At 35.2% G+C, this 24,696-nt stretch overlaps 1 protein-coding gene across 1 annotated transcript; it reads left to right on the top strand.

Annotated features, from left to right (window-relative positions):
* Positions 1-3,348: 3,348 nt before the first annotated feature.
* Positions 3,349-24,242, top strand: LOC123562246 (uncharacterized; the record flags this gene model as incomplete). The annotated part of the gene is made up of 3 exons (XM_053534775.1): positions 3,349-9,056; positions 11,969-12,066; positions 24,078-24,242. Coding segments are annotated over exons 1-3 (5,971 nt in total), but the record flags the coding sequence as incomplete, so codon positions are not given.
* Between the last annotated feature and the right edge of the window lie 454 nt (positions 24,243-24,696).

Raw genomic sequence — 24,696 nt, forward strand, 5'->3', positions numbered from 1 at the left:
AAGCAAAGAACATACCTCTCAGATTTACAATCATTAGTGTTTGACCAGAGGCAGGAATATTTGTTGCCTTGTCAGTTCCACTTATTATTTTCATTTTAACCAGGGGAAGTTTTGTACAATACATCGCGGCACATTCCGATTCTAATGCAATAGATACGTTTTTCTCCATGATACCAGCCTGTTGAAAATAAAAAAAAAAGTTTTTTTTTTGTTGGGCTTAACTTTGCACCCACACAATTGTATATCATATTTCGACCTCCCAGCGGGAAGAGAAAAAAAACATGGACAGAAGTTTTTCAAGAAAAGCCACATTTAGTTAATAAAGCCGCTTAAAAATCACAACGCATGCAAATAGGTGTATGTGTAAATAATAACAATATTAAATGAACAAACAAACACAAAAATATATAGAGAAAGAACATAACTGGGCAACTAGTTTAATAGCACCAAACCTCACTCTTCAACACAACGTATTAGCGTCTGATGGCCCTTTCACGCTTGCGTAGAAACAACATCTATTACACGAAACTTATTTTGAAAATATTTCTGAAAAATCTAGGTCTGCAGCTTTCAAATACGGTTATATCTTACATCTGAGGCATAAACTGACACTCTCAGACACCATCAAAACGACATTTTGAGCGATTTGATGAAGGCCCAAAATTATCAATGTACCCTTGGTCCGTTACCGACTGTGGGATTTGTGTTTATCCTGAGCTCAAATATATTTTCGTAGATTTAAAGCTGACATGCTGTACTAAAGCCCAGGTAATTTCAATTTGTAATAAAATGCTGACAATTGGCTCCCCAATAGCAAACAAAAAACAAAATAACAACAAAAAACAAAACAAAAAAAACAAAAAACAAAAAAAAACGCGCATACATTTAGACGGGGTGACCCCTGGGCTTGACCCCTGACTATCTACGAATCAAAATGCGGCTTTCGTTTTCAAGTTTAGCATTTCTACTTTCATTTTATTTACTTCCGGAAATAGCTGAAAGTCGATTGACGTCATTTTCTGTGTTGTCAAAAACATACATATGCCTATAATAATAATAATAATAATAAAATAATAATAACTTTATTTTAAGAAGGTGACATATTAAGAGTACATAGTATACATACAACTTATTTCCAATATGGCCTTCTACATAAATGTTAAAACACAGTATCTACAACAATAAGAGTATCACTAGCACAATTTTAACGACAAACACACTTTAAAAACAAACTCGATTTGAAATGATTTTACCTGGAGAATAAATTAGTGTAATTCATTTTGCATACATGTACATTCATCCATCAATATCATAAAGTTTAAAAGCTACCTTAAACGACATAAAATGCCTGGCGAGATTGCATAAATTTGTCCTGGCCGTCCTAAGGATATAAAGAACAACTTCCCGCCACGTAAATGCCCCTCCTGTCATTATATTATGCAAGGGCGGGTACCTGGGTAGAACCATCAGCATTCCGCACGCCAGCTAGATAGCTTCCTCGTCTGAATGAATACTTCAAGCCGGCTTCGAGGCCACAGCGATGACTAGTACATAGTTAGAAGTCAATGACCTTAGCCATTCGGTCACGGATGTCCCTTCAAGCAGTTTGTAGTTAGCTCAAATAATTTCATTTACTTCAATCGTTCCCATATTTTTTTTTATCTATAAATACGTTTTGTCTTTTTAAACAATTACTTGATTTGTTACAAGGGTGTATTTACGAAATATAGTAGACGTAAACACAACTAAAATATATTCTGAAATGCCTTTACTGCAGCCATGCGCATCACATGTTTCGCGGGATCATTCCAAATGACGGGAACAGTAATTACCCACTTAGTTTCCTGTTCCGGGTACACGAGCCCATCCTCTTTCAGCATGCTGATAGTTTCGTCTCTCAGAAAGGCAACTGTTTTAGTTTTCTATCATCGGTAAATATTTTCCCTTTACAGCTTCCATTGGCGTATCTAATGTCAGATCCTTAAATAAAGTTTAAACATAATTACAATTTCAATGACAAATATCTGTGACATGAACAGATGAAAGCATGTATAAGTTCCAGAAGTACCCAATTTCAAACCATGTTGTTACATAATGTTAAATGCTTACTATCTTTGTTTTCATAGTATGTTACACTAATGTATATCTTTTGTCAAGCGATAAAAGTTTTTGATTCCTTATTAGACCTCACCATAAGAGCAACAATCAGGTCTGTCGCGTTCTTTCATGAAAAGACACAATCACATTATTTTGTGGAACTTCTACAGTTATTCTACAATTATACGTGCCTGACCTGACCATCGTATTGTTTTTCGTCCATTATAACGATGCCACTTTGCGTCTGTGTAAACAAAAAAAAAAAAAAAAAAAAAAAAAAAAAAAAAACCAAACAGAATGATATACAATAGTACATTGAACATACATTTTGTATATACGTATAAGTAACAAACCTTCCTACTGTCGAGTTGCAGCTTAAAATATTTGAAGAAATACCAATCGTCCCAGTCTTTTGGACGCCTACTCATAGGAATCCCGTCGTTTATATGACTGAAAAATTGTTGAGAAAGACGTTAAACCCGAACACACACACACATACACACATAGGAATCGATTCATTTTTGCTAAATAGAAAGTCTGCCTTGTAACCAAATTCTGCTACACTTTTGCACGGCTACTAAACGCTAGCGCCACCACCAAATTGTGGTGATAAGGAAAAGAGCTTGTTAGAAACATAAATGTAGTTTCTAATATTTATTGTATCTGACGCTATTTATTTGACGTCTGTTTGGCGTCTTCAGCCACGTGATAATTTGCGGCGTTCATTGACGTCAACGTCATACTTGTTTATACTTCCGCCCAGGCTTTGAAACGTTAACTGAACTGAACGTTAACTGTGGACATTAATTATTCTGATGAGACTTGATGAGTAAGAGACCAAATTCGGTAACTAAATACTGTTAATTTATTCAAAGCGTAATTATTGAACTCGAAGTTATGATATTGAATTTGTTAAATAACATAAAATGAATATATAGACTTTAAATTTTATTTTCTGAATGATTGGATAGTGCAAGCTTTGTTGATGTGAAGTATGTTCAAAAGTACATCTGTTGTTTATATGAGTATATGTATAATTGGTGAGCGTTGTATGAATGTTGTTTGTATGTTTTTATTTGCAGAGAATCGCTATATCTAGAGAAATAAAAGAGTAAAGGCGCATCTCTCGTTTAGTCACTGAGTTGATCCAAGTCCCAGAACAATTCTCGAATGGCCGAATAATCGAATGCTCGAATCCAGCGGTTGATGTAGATCCACTGAAGAAACAGTGACGATACCATTGGATACAAGATGACAGACTCTGAAAATAAAACCTTTCAAGGACTTAAGCGGTCAAGGTCAGCACAATGTGCGCAACTGACGAAACTGTATAAGGAGTTGGAGCAATACATGATTTCTCATGATAATGATGATCTTGTTGAAAACTTGTATGTGAAACTGTGCGACAAATTCAACGCTTTCAAGAACATACATTTAGAGTGCCTAGACTTATGTGACGAACCCGCCGATTGTGAAAATCTAGAACAATCCTATGAGTGTTATCATAATAATTTCACAGAGTTTCAGGAAAGATATGAACAATGGAAGTCATCGAACCAGTATAATGAAAATGACGAAATTTGTAGCAATGCGTCATCAACGTGTAAAACGAAACTTGCGAGTTCCAAAGCTAAACGTTTGATTGCTGAGCAAAAGTTAAATTCTCTTAGAAAAAAACACGAGCTTGAACTGGCGCGCAGAGAAATAGAAATTAAACAGCAAGAACTTGAATATCGGTGTGAATTAGAGCAAGCGCGTATTGAAGAATCGGTCTGGCACGAGGCATTGGAGGAAGAAACTGGTGACCACGTGCAAGATTCGTCATATGTGAAGCAGACGACTGTAAATGATTTCACTTCCGGTCATGAACAGTCGGATAAGAACATAAGAAGTGCACACGACGACTGTGTAATTATAAATACACCTAACAACACTCATTTGGTAACGGAGCAACGTAAGAATGGATCAATGAATCAGAACGCGCATCCATCTGAGAATGTAGTCACGAGCGTTTTGAGAAATACAGACACTAACGTTTTGAGAAATACAGACACTAGCATAGAATCAGCTTTTCAGTTGCTGGCAAATACGTTACAAGAAGGATTCAACTTACCAAAGCCGGAGCTCCTGAGATTCAGCGGTTCAACATTGGAATACTGCAAATTTGTGAATAACTTTGAAACAAACATTGACTGTAAAGTTCGTGACGACAGGTTACGACTTAGTTACTTGATACAATACTGCGACGGAGAGGCAAAAAGTGCAATAGAAGACTGTGTATTACTGAGTCCAAGTGAAGGTTATAAACGAGCAAGAGACATTTTGTACTCACGGTATGGTAGGCCACATAACATTGCTAGAACTTATGTAGATAAAATTGTTAATGGTCATTCCTTAAAGGCGTCTGACACTAATGGTCTTTCAGATTTAGCACTTGAGATGAGAAAATGTGAAATTACTTTGTCTCAGTTAGGATTTAAGTCAGACATAGATAACACAGACAACTTACGTCGCATTGTTAGACGTTTGCCTATGCTTGTCCACGGTAAATGGGTAGATATTGCACACTCAATTACTGAGTCTGGTAGGGAACCGGGCTTTTCAGATCTAGTGAAATTTGTAGAAGAAAAGGCTCGAATCGCCACTTCCCTATATGGCCTTGACCTTGCAAATGAGAAGAGTCATGGTAAGATTGTTGAAGATCGAACCTTTAAGTCAAAGCCAAGTCCTGCACCTCGTAGAAATAATGCTGTCAGTTTTGCTACGAATAGTGCAGTAAACAATCCTATGTATAAGCCGTCACGTAAGTGCTATTGTTGTTCAGGTAGTTGTAAAGATTTAGCTTCATGTACGAAATTTACAGCCATGAATTTAAATGACAGGGAACAGTTTGTAAAAAAGAACAGACTTTGTTTCAATTTTTTAAAGGGCAAACATTTTTCTAACGTTTGTAGAAAACCTACTGGGTGCAATGTAACAGAATGTAAATCTAGACACCACTTTCTTTTACATAGTTGGGTAGATAGTAAATCTGATCACACAGATCAACAATCCGTCGTAAATTGCGCAACTAAAAGCGGATCTTATGTGAAGAACTGTTTAGGTATAATACCTGTACTTGTTAGAGGTAAAAGTGGGACGTACTGCAAGACTTATGCTCTGCTTGACGAGGGAGCTGACCAAACATTATGTGATGAACGCTTGTTGAAAACGCTGAACCTACCCTCTAAACCTGTGACGTTCAAGATGTCTACAGCAAGCTCTTCCGGTATTATCGTCGAAGGACAGGAAGTTGAGCTGCACGTGCAACCGGCGTCAGGTGGTAACGACGTTACGTTGAGAAAAGTTTGGTCAGTGAAATCTCTTCCAGTATCAACTAGATCTGCTGCGAAAAACGCTGACATCCGAGATCTACCATATTTATCTAAGATAGAAACCCCTGAAATCGACTCTAGCTCTGTGATGCTTCTTATTGGAACAGATGCACCACAGGCACATATACCCTTAGAAGTGCGTTCAGGCCGCCATGATCAACCCTACGCCATTAAAACTCAACTAGGCTGGGCAGTGCGTGGACCTGTTACAGACACTACAACACAGAAATCAGCTAATGTAAATTTTCAGCAGTCAGCTGATGTATTGTTACAACAACAACTTGAGAAAATGTGGACTACGGACTTTGATGACAAAGTGAAAGTAGAAAGAAATTCAATGTCTCTAGAAGACAAGAAAGCTTTAAACACTATGAACTCTTCGTTGAGATATGAAAATGGACATTACAAACTGAAATTACCATGGCGTGACGAGAAAGCAGTAATGCCTAACAACTTGACTCTTGCGCATGCGCGACTCGAACATTTGAAGAGGAAGTTAGCACGAGATCAAGAGCTGCATAAAATGTACACAGCATCAGTAACTGACTATATCCAGAAAGGACATGCACAGGAAGTAACACACATTGAATCTGATAGTAACCGCGTGTGGTACTTACCCCATCATCCTGTGACGAATCCTAATAAGCCCGGAAAAGTGAGAGTTGTATTTGACTGTGCCGCCAAATACAAAGGAATTTCCCTAAATAGTCAACTTCTACAAGGACCCGACTTTATGAACAGCTTGGTTGGCGTTTTAATCAGATTTCGTCAAGAGCCCGTTGCTATAGCAGCCGACATCGAGGCTATGTTTCATCAGGTCCGTGTCGAAGATTTAGATTGTGATGCCCTACGGTTTCTATGGTGGCCTGAAGGGGACATGACTCAACAACCTAGATGCTATAAGATGCTGGTACACCTATTTGGCGCGACCTCATCCCCAAGTTGCACAGCATATGCATTAATACGAACAGCGTCGGATAACGCGCATATGTATAAACCAGAGGTAGTCAACACCGTTAAAAGGAACTTTTACGTTGACGACTGCTTAAAATCAGTTTCTTCTGATGAGAAGGCAATCGAGTTAGCCGCAGACTTGCAGTCATTGTTAAGGAGAGGAGGATTTCGTCTGACGAAATGGCTTAGCAATAAGAGAGATGTCGTTGAATCTATCCCAGAGTCAGAACGAGCGCGATCTATAATGAATCTTAGCAAGAGTGACAGTTCGCCAGTAGATCGTGCCCTCGGTGTTCAGTGGAATGTAGAAAAAGGTGAACTCAAATTTAAAGTGCAATTAAGTGAAAAACCAATAACAAGACGCGGCATCCTTTCCATCGTCAGTTCCATATTTGATCCCCTTGGACTGGTAGCACCAGTAACTCTACGTGCAAAGGCTATAGTACAAAACCTATGTAGACAGAAGCTTTCATGGGACGATCCTATCCCTGAAAAAGATACGTACGAGTGGAAACAATGGTTAGATACTCTTCCATATTTAGAATCTGTCTCTGTGAGAAGATGTTTTAAACCACAGGACTTTGGAACCTTAAAGAATGCCCAGCTACATGTATTCTGCGACGGTTCTCAACTTGGTTACGGCGCATGCGTGTACTTGAGATTAAAAGATGAAAAGAACCTGATTTCATGCTCTCTGGTTGCTGGAAAATCACGACTAGCGCCAATAAAACAGACATCTATTCCAAGACTTGAACTTTCAGGAGCAGTTGTCGCTTCCCGGCTTTATACGCTAGTAGCAGACGAACTAGAAATAAACATTGACAGTGTGACATTCTGGACAGATTCTATGATTGTCCTTGGATATATTAAAAACGAAACCCGGAGATTCAAAACCTTTGTTGGAAATAGGGTAAGTGAAATTCATGATGTGACGTCACGAGACCAATGGAGACAGGTAGATACGGCTTCCAATCCAGCAGACGTCGCTTCTAGAGGAATGCATGCCAGTGATTTTAAGACAATGAAATTTTGGATGCATGGACCTGAATTCCTTCAAAAAGATGAAAGCCATTGGCCAAGCCACCTAACTAAACCTGAATTAGACGACGACACTAAGCTGAAAAAAGAGGTTGTCGTCAACACAACTAGTGCAGTTGAATCCATTCAAAGTATAATAGATAGATACTCCAGTTGGACGAAGCTGAGAAGGGCCGTTGCTTGGTTACTAAGATATAAGGTATACTGCAGACGTAAACACTTAAACCACACCTTGGGACTGAGTGAAGGTGACTTGAGCACCAATGAACTCAACATGGCGGAACATACCATATTAGCGTTGGTTCAACGTACGTCGTTTACCGATGAGAGAATATATCTACAAAATGGGAATTCTGTAAGAAAAGACAGTTGTTTAGCATCTTTGAACCCGATTATACACCATGACCTGATCAGAGTACAAGGACGCTTACAATGCGACTATCCAAGCAAATATCAAGTCGTACTACCTAGCAAACACCATGTAACAAAACTAATAATAAAACATATCCACGAACATAATGGTCATGTTGGAAAAGAGCATGTACTTTCTATGTCACGTGAGAAATATTGGATTCTACACGGACCTAGCGCAGTGAAGAGTATTTTGAGATGTTGCATCCCATGCAGACGACAACATACACCGTTAATGACCCAACAGATGGCGCCCTTGCTTGACGAGCAGACAACACCGGATATGCCACCATTTTCCCATATTGGAATCGATTATTTCGGACCATTTATTGTGAAGACAGCTCGTGCACGAGAAAAGCGTTATGGTTGTATTTTCACGTGCCTAACGTCGCGTGCGGTACATTTTGAAATTGCTCACAGTCTATCTACTGATTCCTTCATATCTGCCTTTCAACGCTTTCAAAGTCGACGTGGACGCCCACGGAAAGTCTTCAGTGATAATGGAACCAATCTTGTTGGAGGTGAAACTGAACTACGAAAATCATTGCAGCTATGGAACCAGTCCAAACTCAGTGGATTTTTTGCTCAGAACGACATTGAATGGCATTTCAACCCTCCGAACGCAAGCCATATGGGAGGAGCATGGGAACGTTTAATTCGTTCTGCTAGAGTTATATTGAAATCTCTCGTCCGAGAACAACTACTTAACGACGAGCAGCTGCTTACATTAATGGCTGAAACAGAGAAAATACTAAATGACAGACCTTTGACACCCGTTAGCAGTGATCCCAGAGACCCACCAGCATTAACGCCGAGTATGCTACTGCTAATGAAATCAAACCAGTGCTTACCTGTTGGTATATTTAAGAAGCAAGATATATACGCAAAACGGTGGTGGAGACAAGTGCAGTATCTCGCAGATGTATTTTGGAAACGATGGTTGAGAGAATACTTACCACTACTTCAGAAACGTCAGAAATGGCAACGTAAAACTGTAAACCTGAAGAAAGATGATGTAGTTCTTGTTGCCGTTGACAACGTTCCCAGAGGACAGTGGCCACTAGCCCGAGTGGTTGACGTGAATCTTGGTAGAGATGGCCTAGTTAGAAGCTGTGTGATCAGAACTAAATCAGGTCAATTAATCAGGCCAGTTACTAAACTGTGTCTTCTTGAGGCTTCAATGTAAATTTGATCCTAACTTTTTTCGAAGCTAAATAATAATTATAACAAACAAGTAAGAGCCAAGTTTTGTTGTACAAATTGTTATAAATGCGCTACTTAGGAATTGTCTTTATGAAGCGTAGATAATTGTTTTTGGTTAGATTTCGCGCACCTTGCATAGATTAACTAATTACGTGAAATATGTCATCAACTTAAGAATTATTGATTATTGATAAAGCATGGAAGTGTAATTTTTTGAAAAGTTTATTTGTTATGAAATGTATGTAATTTCATAGTGGGGACTGTTAGAAACATAAATGTAGTTTCTAATATTTATTGTATCTGACGCTATTTATTTGACGTCTGTTTGGCGTCTTCAGCCACGTGATAATTTGCGGCGTTCATTGACGTCAACGTCATACTTGTTTATACTTCCGCCCAGGCTTTGAAACGTTAACTGAACTGAACGTTAACTGTGGACATTAATTATTCTGATGAGACTTGATGAGTAAGAGACCAAATTCGGTAACTAAATACTGTTAATTTATTCAAAGCGTAATTATTGAACTCGAAGTTATGATATTGAATTTGTTAAATAACATAAAATGAATATATAGACTTTAAATTTTATTTTCTGAATGATTGGATAGTGCAAGCTTTGTTGATGTGAAGTATGTTCAAAAGTACATCTGTTGTTTATATGAGTATATGTATAATTGGTGAGCGTTGTATGAATGTTGTTTGTATGTTTTTATTTGCAGAGAATCGCTATATCTAGAGAAATAAAAGAGTAAAGGCGCATCTCTCGTTTAGTCACTGAGTTGATCCAAGTCCCAGAACAGAGCTGTTGACATTTCCGTGGTGCAGCTATCGCCCGTTTCTACTTGTAAACACGTGAGTAAAAGTTATATTTTATCTTATATTTTCATTGATAAATTTTTTTTCGAAAATCGGAGAATGTAGTTCCGTGTAACAACACTTTTACAACAGGTTGGCTGTGATTTCATTAAAATATTATGCAAATTGTGGTGCCAGGAGCTTTTCTCCCGAATTTGACAGTGGCATATTTTCATATCGGCCAGTATTCGAACACCATTCCGATGATAAGACACACTGTAAGAACATACCTGAGCATGCAAATGGTGTAGAATTGAATTACACGTATTCACATACACCAAAGAATTACGAAAAACACAGTAAAAAGTTAAAATACGACTGTTTTTGAAAGTGGTGGCGCTATCACTCAAGTGGTGGCGCTATACAGTAGTGGTGGCGCTGTTGTATATGATTATTGGCTGATATATTCAATTTTAATATATGAAAATGTCTGACTGCAAGCCACGGAAATTTCTACAATAATCGATGTTATCAACCTATCCCATACTACACCTAAATTACGTTACTCAACAAAATACATGTAGTAACCCCTACATGATCGCGAAATAATCTACATATATATGGATTCAGATTGTACATCTAGGCTCTATTGATCAATCATATTTAATCGATTGGAATTGAAAATGTACTGTACTCACTTTTCAGAAACAATTGTGAAAGTAAGGTCTTTTGTTTACAATGACATGCAAACGACGTATAAAAACAAAGGGAAGTAACTTTCAGAATCTTAATAAAACAAATAAATTCTACACTATCTTCAGATTATTTCCTGGACACAAATCTTTGTTTGAAATAAAAGTATTGCTACTATTTTTCATGACCTGAATTTAAAGTACACTTACGTTTGTATTTAGGTAGAATATTTAAAGGTTAGAAATAATTCTACATTAACATTTTAAACAAAGGAAAATATTTACTTTGACTACAAGAATCCCAAGGGTCTGTGAGCATTTTGTTCTTTTTTTTTTCTTGGATTGAGAATGTTCATAAAGGTAAATAAACTATGATCGTGTTTTTCTTTCTTTAATAACATAATTCCGTGCAGAAAAATTATCTGTTAGAGAATGTTGGTGTTTGTTTTGTTCCGGATGCGTCAGCAGTTCGTATTACTGAATGCCGTAACAGCGCCACCACTACTGTATAGCGCCATCACTAGAGTTATAGCGCCACCACTTTTAAAAATCCTGGTATATTTCTTCTAACCCGAGATTCTGTTATTCATGGTGTATGCATATATAGTTATTTATCATTTCTACACCATTTGCATGCGCATGTATGTTCTTACAGTGAGTCCATTCATCGGAATGGAGTTCGAATACTGGCCAATATGAAAATGTGCCACTGTCAGATTCGGGAGAAAAGCTCCTGACACCAAAATTTGCATATTATTCTAATGAAATCACAGCCAACCTCTAGTAAAGTGTTGTTACACGGAACTACATTCTCCGATTTTTGAAAAAAGTTCTATCAATAAAAATATAAGATAAAATATAAATTTTACTCACGTGTTAACAAGTAGAAACGGGCGATAGCTGCACCACGGAAATGTCGATAGCTCTTTTCCTTATCACCACAATTTGGTGGTGGCGCTAGCGTTTAGTAGCCGTGTTTTGTCAGGTTTCAGCAAAATGTACGACGGTGTCTTCCTGATGCAAAATCCCGTCGATGACCATTTGGTTGGTACCTTAATACTTTTCACGCAGTTGGTATTCTCATAGTCGGATCTCCACTGCAAGGCGATTCCACAGGCATGGGTTCCAAATTCTATGGCAATGACTAACTGTGGTGTCATTTTATTGCCCTGCTGAAAGAAAAAATAAAATTGGACTATGTTGTATTGTATAATGCTTACAATTAAGCAGATCATGAAAGATGTTACTTCAAATCTGAGATGGTGACCTCAGAATTCACAGAATTTCGACAAATAATGTTATTTTCAAGAAAAATTTCGAATAAATAAATCGTACAATTTTACATGCATAAGCTAAGCTATTTCTATTGTTAGAAATAGTAATGTAACTTTTAAACTGTTAAAGGTATGTCCTTAGAAATGTTTACAATACTGTACAGGGGATAACCGTATCATTTACTGAGGATAGTTTCCAAGTTGACAAATGTGTATTAAGGGCAACATGTAAATCGGACAAAAAAAAACTGTATTCTAATTGATAGTTATACTATGTAAAAATGTCTCTTTCGAACTTTTTATTTTATTTTAATTACGTTTACTCCAGTCTGTAGAAATATTTACCATACGTACGTCTAACACTAGTAACTAGAAAATTAATTAATAAATAGAGTGCAAATCGTAGCAAGACGTACCACATTTTACCAGAGGCGGATAGAGCCAGGGCAACAACCTTTAATGTCATCTTCATTACCAATGTTCGATAATTACTAGGTCTTACCATAATGTGATGACAAATAAAACATAGATCTATAAAACGACCCAAGATATTGCCGGCTACTGTTTGTTCTCCATTATCCGTAACTTGATATCAACTACACGTTATCTTAAGGTCTCCGAGGGTGGTAGTAGGATCTTTTATATCTTTCTGATACACTGTATTTTTATGTTAATTTTATTGCAAAAATGCTTTTTTCATTATGTTAAAATCAGGCAAAATCACAATTATGAGAAAAAAGAAATTCGAAATCTACATTTTATACGGAAACGTTGCTTTTATGCATATGTGTCCTTAAAGTTTCAAAAACAATATATTCACCGATAAAGTCCTTATAAATACAAGTTAAAAAAGAACTCAAGGCAAAACGGTATAGAAAAGGAGGTAAAACAGAAGCTTTTAATTGCTGCATATGTGATTAAAAACAAATCAATTGCCACACTTTCGAAAGTATCACTGAAAAAAGTATTTTAAAAAAGAAAACAAATACATAAATCTCCCACAAACGGATTTAGGGGGAAATTTATTGAAAAAGATTCACTAGTTTTTGCACTTTAAATCAATACCTGTAAATTTTGACCAACCATTGCCATATTGCTCTGGAAGGCCAAAAATCGACAATTAAAAAAAGACAGACGACATACCGACTGTTTTAAAGTACATACGTTAAAAAAAATATTTTTTCTCTCACCCTCGATATAGAAACGACAGAACCATTCCCCACACTTTGGTAGGGGTAAAAAATCGTAACATTACACAGTCTCATTTTCAAATACATCTTTACTAAAACCCATCTCTTACGAATAATACTAGCCCCTGTACAGTTACATATTGCTTTGTCATCCCACTCATTTTTCAGGTCTCTCCGTTCAAACAAAACTCTGATTTGGCTATCTTACACAATACTGAAAAGAAATTTTATAAAAAATCAATCGATTTGGTTTTTATTCAATTTTCTATTTTTTTGTTTTATGTTTGAAATCCACCACTTTACTGAACTTTTTTGAGGGTTTTATAACTTTTTTTTTAAAAATGGGACATAATATTGCATGGGATAAGTTTTTTCAAAATTTCCCTTCGTTTTTGATAAATGTATCACCATAAAATACAAAAGAAAATATGGTAAAATAGTCACCGGTGTCATTTTTTTAAACCCCTTCCTGAGAAAACCGGTGCGCCCAAAAGTGTAGATGTTTCTGTGTAAAGTGAAACCTGTGCATCACTTTAAAACCAAAACCCCCTGAAATTATTTTTTTTTCAAAATTAAAAAGTAATTAAAAAGTTTTGCTTTCGCTTTCACGTCATTTCAAAATATACCTGACGAAAAACCTTTTTTCCGCATTCGGAGGATAATAATCGCTGTGGTGTTTTTTTGCCAAAAAAAAAGGAGATTTAAAAAGAAGTTTCTTTTTTGAAAAAAGAAAATTGGTTTTTTTTTTTCTAATCATGTAACGCTTTTGAGACAGGGTTTAACCTGCGAAACACTGTATATTGTGTCCTATCAAGTCTTAATGAAAAATTCAAAATTTTGAAGACAATATCAAAAAGAATTGTTTAAAATATTTTTCAACCAAATTTTTTTTCTCATTTGCATCGATAAAAACCCCTTTTTTAGGCATGCACCTATAATACGGGGTTTAAAAAATCACTGGGGGTCTAAAATCGGGGGTTTTAATAAAATTTTACAGTTTAGCTGGAAATTTCAATGGGGGTTTGCTACTTCGGGGATGTTTTTACAGATTTAGGAATACTTTTGGAATACTTTTGAAAATAAAAATCCCAGGATGTAAATAAAATTTAATATCAAAATTTATGCGGGATTTTTTTTGTAAATGAACTAATAATTATGCCAGAGATTTTTTTTCTTTTTTCGAAATTTTAAATAAACTCTAATAAATAAAATAAATAAATATTTTCAATGGAAAGCAGTTTTAAATACAATTAATAAAACCATTATCACAAATTCGAAATTAAATCGTCGTTTGCATTTTAAAAGGCCCGATCTTTCAAAATATTTCCTGTTTATGCTACATTTACTATGCTAGCAAACGATGTCCAGCTCAAAGACTTCAATGAGTATTTAACAAAGATTTCAATTACTAATACTTAAAAAAAAAATATCCTTTGGGAAATCGATAAGGAGAACTAAAATTTAAATTTGGGCTTTCAACGACAACTCCACTGTGCAAACAATTTTTATTTCAAATAACAAAAAATTTTTTTGTGTTAAACATGTATACGTATTTACTGTTGAACAACCATCGAGTCATAGCCCCTGCTTCAGCGCACTGCCTATCTGCGCAATGAAGTTTCGGCAAGCATCAAAATTTAAAATTTGCTAACTGAAGCATTGAATCTTTTTCTCACATTGGGACCAAAATCTTTTAACAGAGTTTTTTATACGCAACTCATAGTTAAAAAGTATAATTTTTCAGGTTTTTCATCTAAAAATATGTGTCTTTGTCTTTTTATTATTCCGGTGTCAAGGGCTTTTCGGGACTGTGCGCCATTCAAAGGGCATGTCCCGGACTGTAATCCCCCACCCGGGAAATTTTAAAACGCGGGCACAGCACATTAAATTCGGTTGTTCAAAAAATTAAGTTACCTTTATAACCAATAACCGCGTCTTATTAATTTTGAACGAAAGTAACTAGTGAATAAAATAAAAACACTTAGAACTTTTTTTTGATATCGCTCTGCGATATCTCCTGGTTTTTATTTTGAGGTTATAAAAAAAATTTAACAACCGAGAATTTTAGAATTTTTTGCGATAAATCTCATAAAAAGGGGATGGAATTTGCCTGCATAACCAAAACATAAACTTTTTCATCGATTGATTCTTGACATATCACAACCGACATCTTCTCCCGTTGGGTAAAATGTTCTAGTTTTTTTTTCCTGTTTTTAAAACGCGTTACAGCAACCTTCTCTAGAAGTCTGACTTCCTCAAAGCAAGTAAAATTTTTTAGCATATTTACATCTGACAACAGAATTCGAAAAGGAAAAAAAATCTTTCTAAATCTGTAACACTTTAAAAAGCAGCACCCCACAACTGAACAACCCTGCAAGCGCAACATTCCATAAAAATCAAAAAAAAATTAACCAAACATATTTTTTCTACTTCGAATTATAAGTCCATGCCTGAAGAGGTTTTTAAATGCAAAGACATGAAAAGGGTTGGAAATATTTTTTAATCAATTTTCGTTTAATAATTTTTCTATCAAAATTTCGAATTTTGTCATAAAACGCTTGATTGACATCAAAATACGTTTTTCGCATTTAACCATGTCTCAACAGACTGCATATCATTAAACAGAAATACAATTTTATTTTTGCAAAAAAGAGATAAATTTTTACCATTATTTTGGCAAAAAAAAACACCGACAGCTACTATTTTTCTCCGAATGCTGTAACGTTACCAAATACTGTAACATAGCATCCTTAATCTTAACATAATATCCCCCAAAAAACGAGTCCGGTAACATTTCCCCCCCGGTATTTTGGAAACACTAATTCATGGGAATCGTCTGTGCTGTTCGGTACATTTTTGAGGACTCACATCATCATTTTTCCAAGTCACGGTCAAAGCAAATCCATTGTTTAAAGCCTACAAAATTTTCCGACTACTTTGCTTTATTTAAATTTCTTGTTTGGGGTCAATACAGTGAAAAATTTGGGTTTTCAAAAAAAAAAAAGTCATTGGGGGTAAAATGATTGTTTTCAGACTGTCACTACAAATTTTTTACCAAACAAAGCTCGAAAACACAAAAAGTTTTGTCGGGAAAGGTTGAACTGTTCTTTTTACTGTGACCTTGACCTCTGGTCCAAAATCAATAGGGCCATCTGCTGGCATGCCCCAACACCCCTATCAATTTCATGACCAGGCCCAAGTGTTCTTAAATTACGTCCGAACCGTTTAACTGTTCCTGGTCACTGTGCCCTTTTGGCCTTTGACTACTACTAAAAATCAAAAGGATCACCTGATCAGATCAACCCCCCTATCAACTTCACTTTCTAGGCCTAAGAAATCTCAAGTTATCGTAAAAAACATTTTAACTTTCCGGTCACTGTCACCTTCCCTTTTGAACTACTGACCTAAAATGTATAAGGGCATCTCGGGTCACGCGGGTCATGTTTTAAATCCTATCACTTTCGTGATCCAGACCCAATTTTATCATCCTAAATCATTTAAATTCGTACTTGTTCCAAATCACTGTATGTGCTGGAATTCATTAAAATGTACCCGAAAAAGTCTTAAAAAATAAATTTTAGCTCACTATTTAAAAAATAGTCTAGCTTTTCTACTAAACCCGGCGTGCGGCGTGGCGTCCATTTTGGGTTAATTTTTTTGCATGCAATACATACAGCTATCATTTAAAGGCAATAGCTTTTTAAACATTTTTTTTTTTTCTAGGCAAACCAACCTCACGGGGGAAAGCCAAACTCTGACATGAAATTTGGTAAAATACCCCCCTTTGGGCTTAGAAAATTCTTTTTAAAATTTTTTGGCTGCAAGTTACATTCAAAACAAATGAATTGAAACTTCGCATGTGTTTTTTGGGGTTAAAAACAGTTGATAGCCCAATCCCCAAAAAACTCGCCCTCTTTTGGGCCAAAAAATCCCCCCCTTTTGGACCGAAATTCGGGTTAAATTTTTGCGGCCATACAAATACTATTACTAAAAGCATATAGATTTAAACATTTTTCTTTTCAAAAAAAATTCCCAACCCACAGGTAAAGTTCCAAACTACAAAATTTTTTTGGGCAAACATGCCTCCTTTTAGACTTAAAAATCCGGGTTAAAGATTTACAGCACGTTACTATTCTAAAACAAAGAAATATGAATTTTAAAATTTAAATACTGTTTTCAATTTATAAAACAGTTGATGCATCAATTTTTTCCTTTATCTCCGACCTATTTTACCACCAAATTATGCCCCTTTTTGGGGACAAAAAAAATCCGGTTTAAAGTTTTGCGTGCAAGTACATAAAAAATTACCAAAAGGCAATAGTTTTAAAACTTATTTTTTCTTTTTTCTAATCAAATCCCAACCTCACGGTCAATCCCTAACCGAAATATATTTTGGGCTATTAGCCCCTTTTTTGGATTTTAAAAAATCCTGTTAAAGTTTTACATGCAAGTTTCATTCCAAAATATAAGCGATATTGAATTAAACTTCACTTGCCTTCGGGGTTATAAACGGATAGCATCAAATCCTAAAACTCGATAAGCTTTTTGGTCAAATTAACCCCCTTTGAATTTAAAAAAAAACTCTTTTTTTTTTTTTAACATTTTGGGAAAATTTTTCCCTTTTTTGGGGACAATATTTCGAATAGCCGACTTAGCTTCAGGGACAGCTCTTTTTTATGTTTCCACCTTTTAAGAACCAAAAAAGCAATTATACCTACTTTTCAAAATGTATTAGTTCAATAAACATCTCTAGACAAAGGGTTTTCAGTATCCAATTTTTAAATTCTTTAATAGCTTAAAAGCGTATGATTTTAAGATGGGGTTTGGGTTTGCGGATAAGTTATGTAACCATCAATTCTAAGAATAAAGTTATTAGTTTCATTCCCCGATTGGGGTAAGTTTTGGTTTTTATCCATTTTCCCCGTGAAACCAGTTTGGGTTTTTATCAACTCGAATTAGGTTTTTACCTTTTCCCCGCTGCGCATATTTGAAAGGTATTGTTAATAGATGGGCTAACAACATAGTTAAACGGGGCATAAAACAGACATTTTTGCATCCCAACAAAAAAAAAATAGGGGGAACAAAAGCAACAATACACCCTGGGATAACTTTGAAACGCAGCATGAATCCTACCAGACTGCACGGGTGCCAACTGGGCTGGTCCATTGGGGCGCAAATGCACAAATTTGGTTTTTTTTATGGTGCAGCTATAAAGTTCCTAGTTGCAAAACAAGGGATGCTTTCCATTTGAAAGGAAATTTTTATCTTTTAATTGAGAAAAATTTCATGGGAAACCCGAATGGGCTCATTTTAACGCCCCAAAAAAAAACACAAACTATACTTCAAATATAGATTTATCATAAATTTAACTCAACAAAAAAACATCGAAGACAGAAATTAAATGTTTCAACAGTGTTGCCTTTCACTATAATAATAAACATTTTTTTGGTCAAAATTATTGTTTGTGATGGAATATTGGGCCCCCCGGGCCCAGTGGTTAAGATCGCTGACTTCGATCTTTTTTTCCCCTCACCGCTGAGAGGCGAAAACCCGCTTGGATTACAATTCCTTTATGGGGAAAACCATCCAGCGGCTTTTGAAAGTCAGTTTTTTCACCCAGGGTCCGTCCGTGATGCATAATTCCAGAATGGGCTCTTTAGGGTTTCTCCACCACCAAAAGCAAAGATGGCAATGTAACCTACAACTGTGTTGGTAAAAGTTCAATCAAACAAAACAGTAAAATTTTTTTTATAGAACCCAATTTTAATTTTCACAACACTGGGTGGAATTCATCGAAACTTCAAGAAGCTTTACGTTAAGAGGAAATGTGCAAATTTTCTTCATATTTTGTTTTTGATTGATTTTTTACTAAGTTTTTTCCTTTTAGTTTTTAAAAAGTGTACTATATACAATCATTATCCGGGGTATCCACACAACTGCTGAGGAAATTCAAGGGAAACTTTTTTTGAAAAATGCGTTTTTAAACACTTCGTTCTTCGGTTTTTCCCCCCAAAGCCCCAGCAAGGAATTCATTAAATTCATAGGAAACTTCACTCCTAAAAGAGATGCCAAAAAAAATTTCATGTTCCGGTCGGATGTTTTCGGGTTATTTCCCCAGTAACCACTGGGTGAATTCATCGAAACTTCAAAGGGTGTTTTCACTCTCAAAGGGGTGCACAAAATTTTTTTTATGTTCCAGAATGCCCTTTAAAATTCATCAAAGAAACTAGGGGTGCTCAAGTCAAATCATTTTTTTCAATACCAATAATCAATTTTGGGGAGTATCCCTCGGTTTTTTTCCGATTTTACCGTAAATTACTATAGGCAAAAAAACAAAAGTGTTGTTAGAAAAAACCCATCTCAATACTTCACACAACCAAAACCCTCGTTAACTTTTTTTTTTTTAAATTTTTTTTCTTCAGTTTTTTTACCTCTTTTCCATTGGGGACCCAAACCAGCGGGAATAGGGACTTAAAAATTCGGCATCCTTTTTCCAGCCTTCCCCCACCTATAAATCAAACTCTTAATCAATGCATGTTTGTTTTATGGGTGCTTTTAGCTGTTCCTTTCCAAATTTAAATTAAATTTCATAGTTACGATTAACGTACCTCTCAACGATTTTTTTGTGAGAAAATAACATTTAAATCATCGTTTAAACGATCATGACAGTGTCGTATAAAATAGCAAGTATTCTGTCATCTTTCAAGAGGATTTTTCAGAGACCAGGGCGGGGAAAAAAGCTGGGAAAATTAAAGTAATTGTCTACAAAGTCCCCCCAATGTCCATGGCACAAAATGTCACTAGAGAAAACAAATTATTTAAACATTTTCAACGATTTATTCCCCAAAAAAGTTTTTAAACCACCAAAAAATTTTGACTCTTTTCAATTCGATGGGAAATCAACTATTTCTTATATGTAGTCTGTGCAACATTTTATGTTCAGGAAAATCTTTTGGGAGCAAATTTCCTTGAATGTCTTGGCATAAATTTTCTCGATTCTTTTGCATTCATTTGTTTAATACTTGAATTCTTTGGCACATGTTCTTGAACGTATTTTCATTTAGTTGTATTCGTGTTATCAAAAGTTTTTTTCTTCATGATTTTAATGTTTCGTGCATCATTGTTCAGGAAAGCTTTGGGTTACTTTCTTGAACCGTTCGGAATGTCCTTTGGAATTCATGTTCTTGATGTCTTTGGTTAAAGTTTTTGGAAAAAACTTTGGTATTTTTTCATTGAATGTCTTTGGCATTTATGTCTTTAATGTCTTTTTCTTTATGATCAGGAATTCCTTTGGGCATTCATGTTCTTGAATACTTTGGCATTCATTTCCAGGATTTTCTTGCATTCATTTTTTCGAATTCTTTTAATTCATGTTCTTTTTCGTTCAGGGAAATTTTTTTGGGATTTTTTTCTTGAATGTCTTTGACATCATGTCTCGAATTTTTTGACTGTAATTTTCAAGAATGTTTTTTACATTCTATTCGAAAGTCTTTGGCATTCAGTTCTAAAATTCTTTTTCATTAATTTTAATGTTGCTGTTTTAAGGGGGTGTACAACGTGTTTTATATTTTGCCCCCCTGTGGCGATCGTTTGGTACTTTTTTTAGGGCACAAAAATTAAAAATGATCTCTCTAGTTTTTTTTTAATTGACAACCGGGTAAAAAGTACACAAGTAAAAAAAAAAACAAAAAGGGGTCCCTTATTTTTGTGTAAAAAAAGAAAAAAAAAAGAATATCTTAAAAAAGTTTAGAAATTTAAATTTATAGGGTTAAAGCACTAAACTTATGAGCCAGGGGAAAAATTATCAAAAATTAACTAATAAAACTTTTCTTTTTTTCAGCGGTCACCTTTTTTGAATAAACTAAGATAAAAATTTTCTTTTTAATTATAAAAGGAACTTTTCATTTGAGTTCATTTTTTTCAAAAACTTCTTTACCTGTAAGTTTAAAAATTTAAAAATAAAGCAAAGGAAACGTAAAAAATTTACTTGTAAAAATAATTTTTTAAATAAGTTAAATTTTGTTTGCCTTTTTTTTAGGGAAATTTAAATATTACTTCTTGGAGTTTCAATAGGGCATTTTACCACTGATTTTTCTAAAAAAAAAAAAGAAGAAACCTTTTATTTTGAATTGTTGTTCGTCCCTTAAATTGAAATTTTAAAGTACAAAGTGCCGACAGATATGTGAATGCACGCGAATAACATTTGGTTTCTTTCTCATTTGAAAAACAACAACAACAAAAACAACCCTTAAAGGGTTTTGCAGATTCCTGGGAAAAAAACACAAATTTTTAAAAAAATTTTTCTTTCAAAAATTTTTTTCCCCTTTACCGTACAACATTTAGTACTTTATAAATTTGGGGCACATAGCTGCGCTACTTTTTTTTAAATTTTTTTCTTTGATTAAAAAATAAGCATGAGACAGATTTTAAATTTTTTAATGTTAAATACAACAAATTCTTCCGTTATCTAAACAAAATTTTTTGTTTCACCAAAAAAGAAGAACGTCATCCAAGTACCTGGCACGTAATAAATTTGGTTGTACTTGGCGGATTGCCGTGGGTAAGTGCATTATCCTGTTTTGTGTTGCCCGAATTTTTCTATTCGCCCCGGTTAAATATTCTTTTACTGTCAAATGAAATTCTTCGTGTTGTGATTGATAAAAATTTTCCCTTAAAGTATTTTGCCGTTTGGATCGAGATGTTTTTTTTCCCCGTGTTACTCACGGTTTTTGTATATTTTTCATGTTCCATGTAATATTTATTTTGGTTTAGACTAACGATACAGCCATAAAATAAAAAACGTCTTTCAAAAATGGAGGTCCAAACGGAAGGGGAAGAAGCATTTTAAGAAAAATTCCGATGGCAAATACATACCGACCCGGCCAACCTAAAACCGGGGAAGTCAATTTTTATAAGTACACAACCGGCTGACCCATTTAAACGAGCTGTACTTTCACGTTAACACAAAAATACCCCAGATACAACACAGGGTAAAACATGGGAAAAACTCTACGGGTTTAATTTAAATTTTTTTTGTGCATGATTTTCAAATTTTTCTGCGGTAAGCATATTAGTCCTTGTTGGGACGGGGGGTTTAAATTATTTTTTTCCTGTAAAGGCTAACGCACACCAAACAAACGTAAGCCCAAGCTGGCAAGTAGTTCGATGTAAATATCCTATCTTTCTTTTTTCCTCGTACACGTTCCAAAAGAATCTGTTTTCTTTACTCTAGTGCTTTAGTATATCAGCATGCTAGATAAAAATGGCGGCGTAGAAATTAATCCGGAAAGGGACATAAAGTGGTAAAAAAGGATTAAAAAAAGTGTTGTATTTTTTAAAAAATACAGTTTTCTTATAAAAATTAACACTTTTTTTTTCACCCTTTTTTTTTCTATAGAATAATAAACCATATGCTTTAACGCAATACAAGTCCCTAAAACTAAACTAGTAGCTAAAAAGTCGAAAAAAAAAAATTATTAAGTAAGTGGATTTTTTTATGAAATGACAATCGCCGGGTTTAGTTGTGTTCACGCAACTTGGGCCCTTTTTATGATTGCATATTTTTGCTATGCTAGTGTATTACTCCTGTCTTTATTGTCAGGTATCGCCCATGGCTAAAGTAAGTATACAATTTTCAGTGAAGAAAAAATGTAATATATGACTGTTGTGGTCGGGTTATATGATATTTAAATAATCAATTAAAAGCCCGGGGAAAACCTACTTCAGCTCTTTTGAAAATGCCCGTGACAATTATTGAAGCTAGATACTTCATTCAATAATACTTTCAGTTAAACCAGAAGGCTATATCTTTTACTGTAATATTTCCCCACTCGACTATAAAAACATTTCCTTTTTCAAAAGCATGACGAAATCAGGAGATTTACTGTAATATTCTAGTATGTTTCGTGATTTTAAAAAATGTCCATCCCCACATTGCCGCGCCGTAAACAATCGGTAATTTCCGTGCGAATACGTATCTTCAGCATGCGATTTCGGAATCCTCCGGCTACAACAACCGGAGAATGCCGAAATTTCATTCGGGAAATAACATAAAAGAACATTCATTGCTTATTGTAATTACGGATCCATTACTTTAAGACAGACAACACTTTGTTGAGAAATGTGTTTTGTTACCAATGTTTTCAGTCTTAGGAAAACAGAAATACAATGAACACGCAAACTTTGCAGCTTTCTTCTTAAGCCAGTAACCTTAATATTCCAAAAGTGTGCAAGATGGTTTATTTTTATGTGACAATTCACGACGAGAGTTGCTCTTACTAAATACTGCTTTTCAGGTATTCTCTCCAGCTGAAGCCATAAAAATGATGACGGCAATTATAATGTTCCTTGGAAACGACTTGAATCGCGATGGCCATATCGACCGATCAGAAATCAAAAGCTACCTTTAGTCTTTAACGACAAAAATAGTAACTTTTAGATAATATTTTTACCATACCTGTTCATTTAAAGGAGAGTGGTTGTCTAGTGGTTAAGGGGTAGGCTGCTTAGGTTCGAGACCCCACACCTTCTCATATGACACCATTATTTGGTTTTCCAGGAAACGGACCTAAAAGTGGTTCGATCAAGCTTTTAACCTTCCATTACAATCGAGCCAAGAAGAAGTTATATTGAACTAAACTATGTCAGCCTATTTAATTGAAATTTTGCTAGTTCAAGACCGAATATAGTTAAAAAATTTCTTATTTTTTACTATATTTCCGTAGAATTATAGAATAATCAATCAACTATGATCTTTTTTGAAGATCAAAATAAGACATTTTCCAAGATATAATGCCTAAATATTAAGCTGAAGACAAAGATAGATATGTCATTGGAAACAAAAACTCAGGGCTGATATTCAGTGAAACCTGTGTAAGCGGTCATCTGTTTTAAGTAGCCACTTGTCTTAAGCACATTGCTATTTCCCAAGTTCCATACTTTCAATGCAAATTAACCTGTATAAAGCAACAACCTGTCTAAAAAGGTCATTTGACTGGCTGCTTAACGCAGGTTTAACTGTACAGCAATTGTTTATTATAAATATTTAAGGTGACGGATACGAGACAAGATACGAATACACTGAGTATATTTGCGGAACTTCCCCAGCTCTGTATCAACTATCACATTACCTCTTTGACGAGTATGACTTCAATGGGGACCACATACTAGAGGAATATGATTATGAAGTTCTCTACGACCAAATGGATAAGGACAGTAAGTAATACACGGCTACTAAACGCTAGCGCCACCACCAAATTGTGGTGATAAGGAAAAGAGCTGTTGACATTTCCGTGGTGCAGCTATCGCCCGTTTCTACTTGTAAACACGTGAGTAAAAGTTATATTTTATCTTATATTTTCATTGATAAATTTTTTTCGAAAATCGAGAATGTAAGTTCCGTTTGTAACAACACTTTTACAACAGGTTGGCTGTGATTTCATTAAAATATTATGCAAATTGTGGTGCCAGGAGCTTTTTCCTCCCGAATTTGACAGTGGCATATTTTCATATCGGCCAGTAATTCGAACACCATTTCCGATGATAAGACACACTGTAAAGAACATACCTGAGCATGCAAATGGTGTAGAATTGAATTACACGTATTCACATACACCAAAGAATTACGAAAAACACAGTAAAAAGTTAAAATACGACTGTTTTTGAAAGT

This window comes from Mercenaria mercenaria, unplaced genomic scaffold, assembly GCF_021730395.1.
Source record: "Mercenaria mercenaria strain notata unplaced genomic scaffold, MADL_Memer_1 contig_4039, whole genome shotgun sequence".
Classification (NCBI taxonomy): domain Eukaryota; kingdom Metazoa; phylum Mollusca; class Bivalvia; order Venerida; family Veneridae; genus Mercenaria; species Mercenaria mercenaria.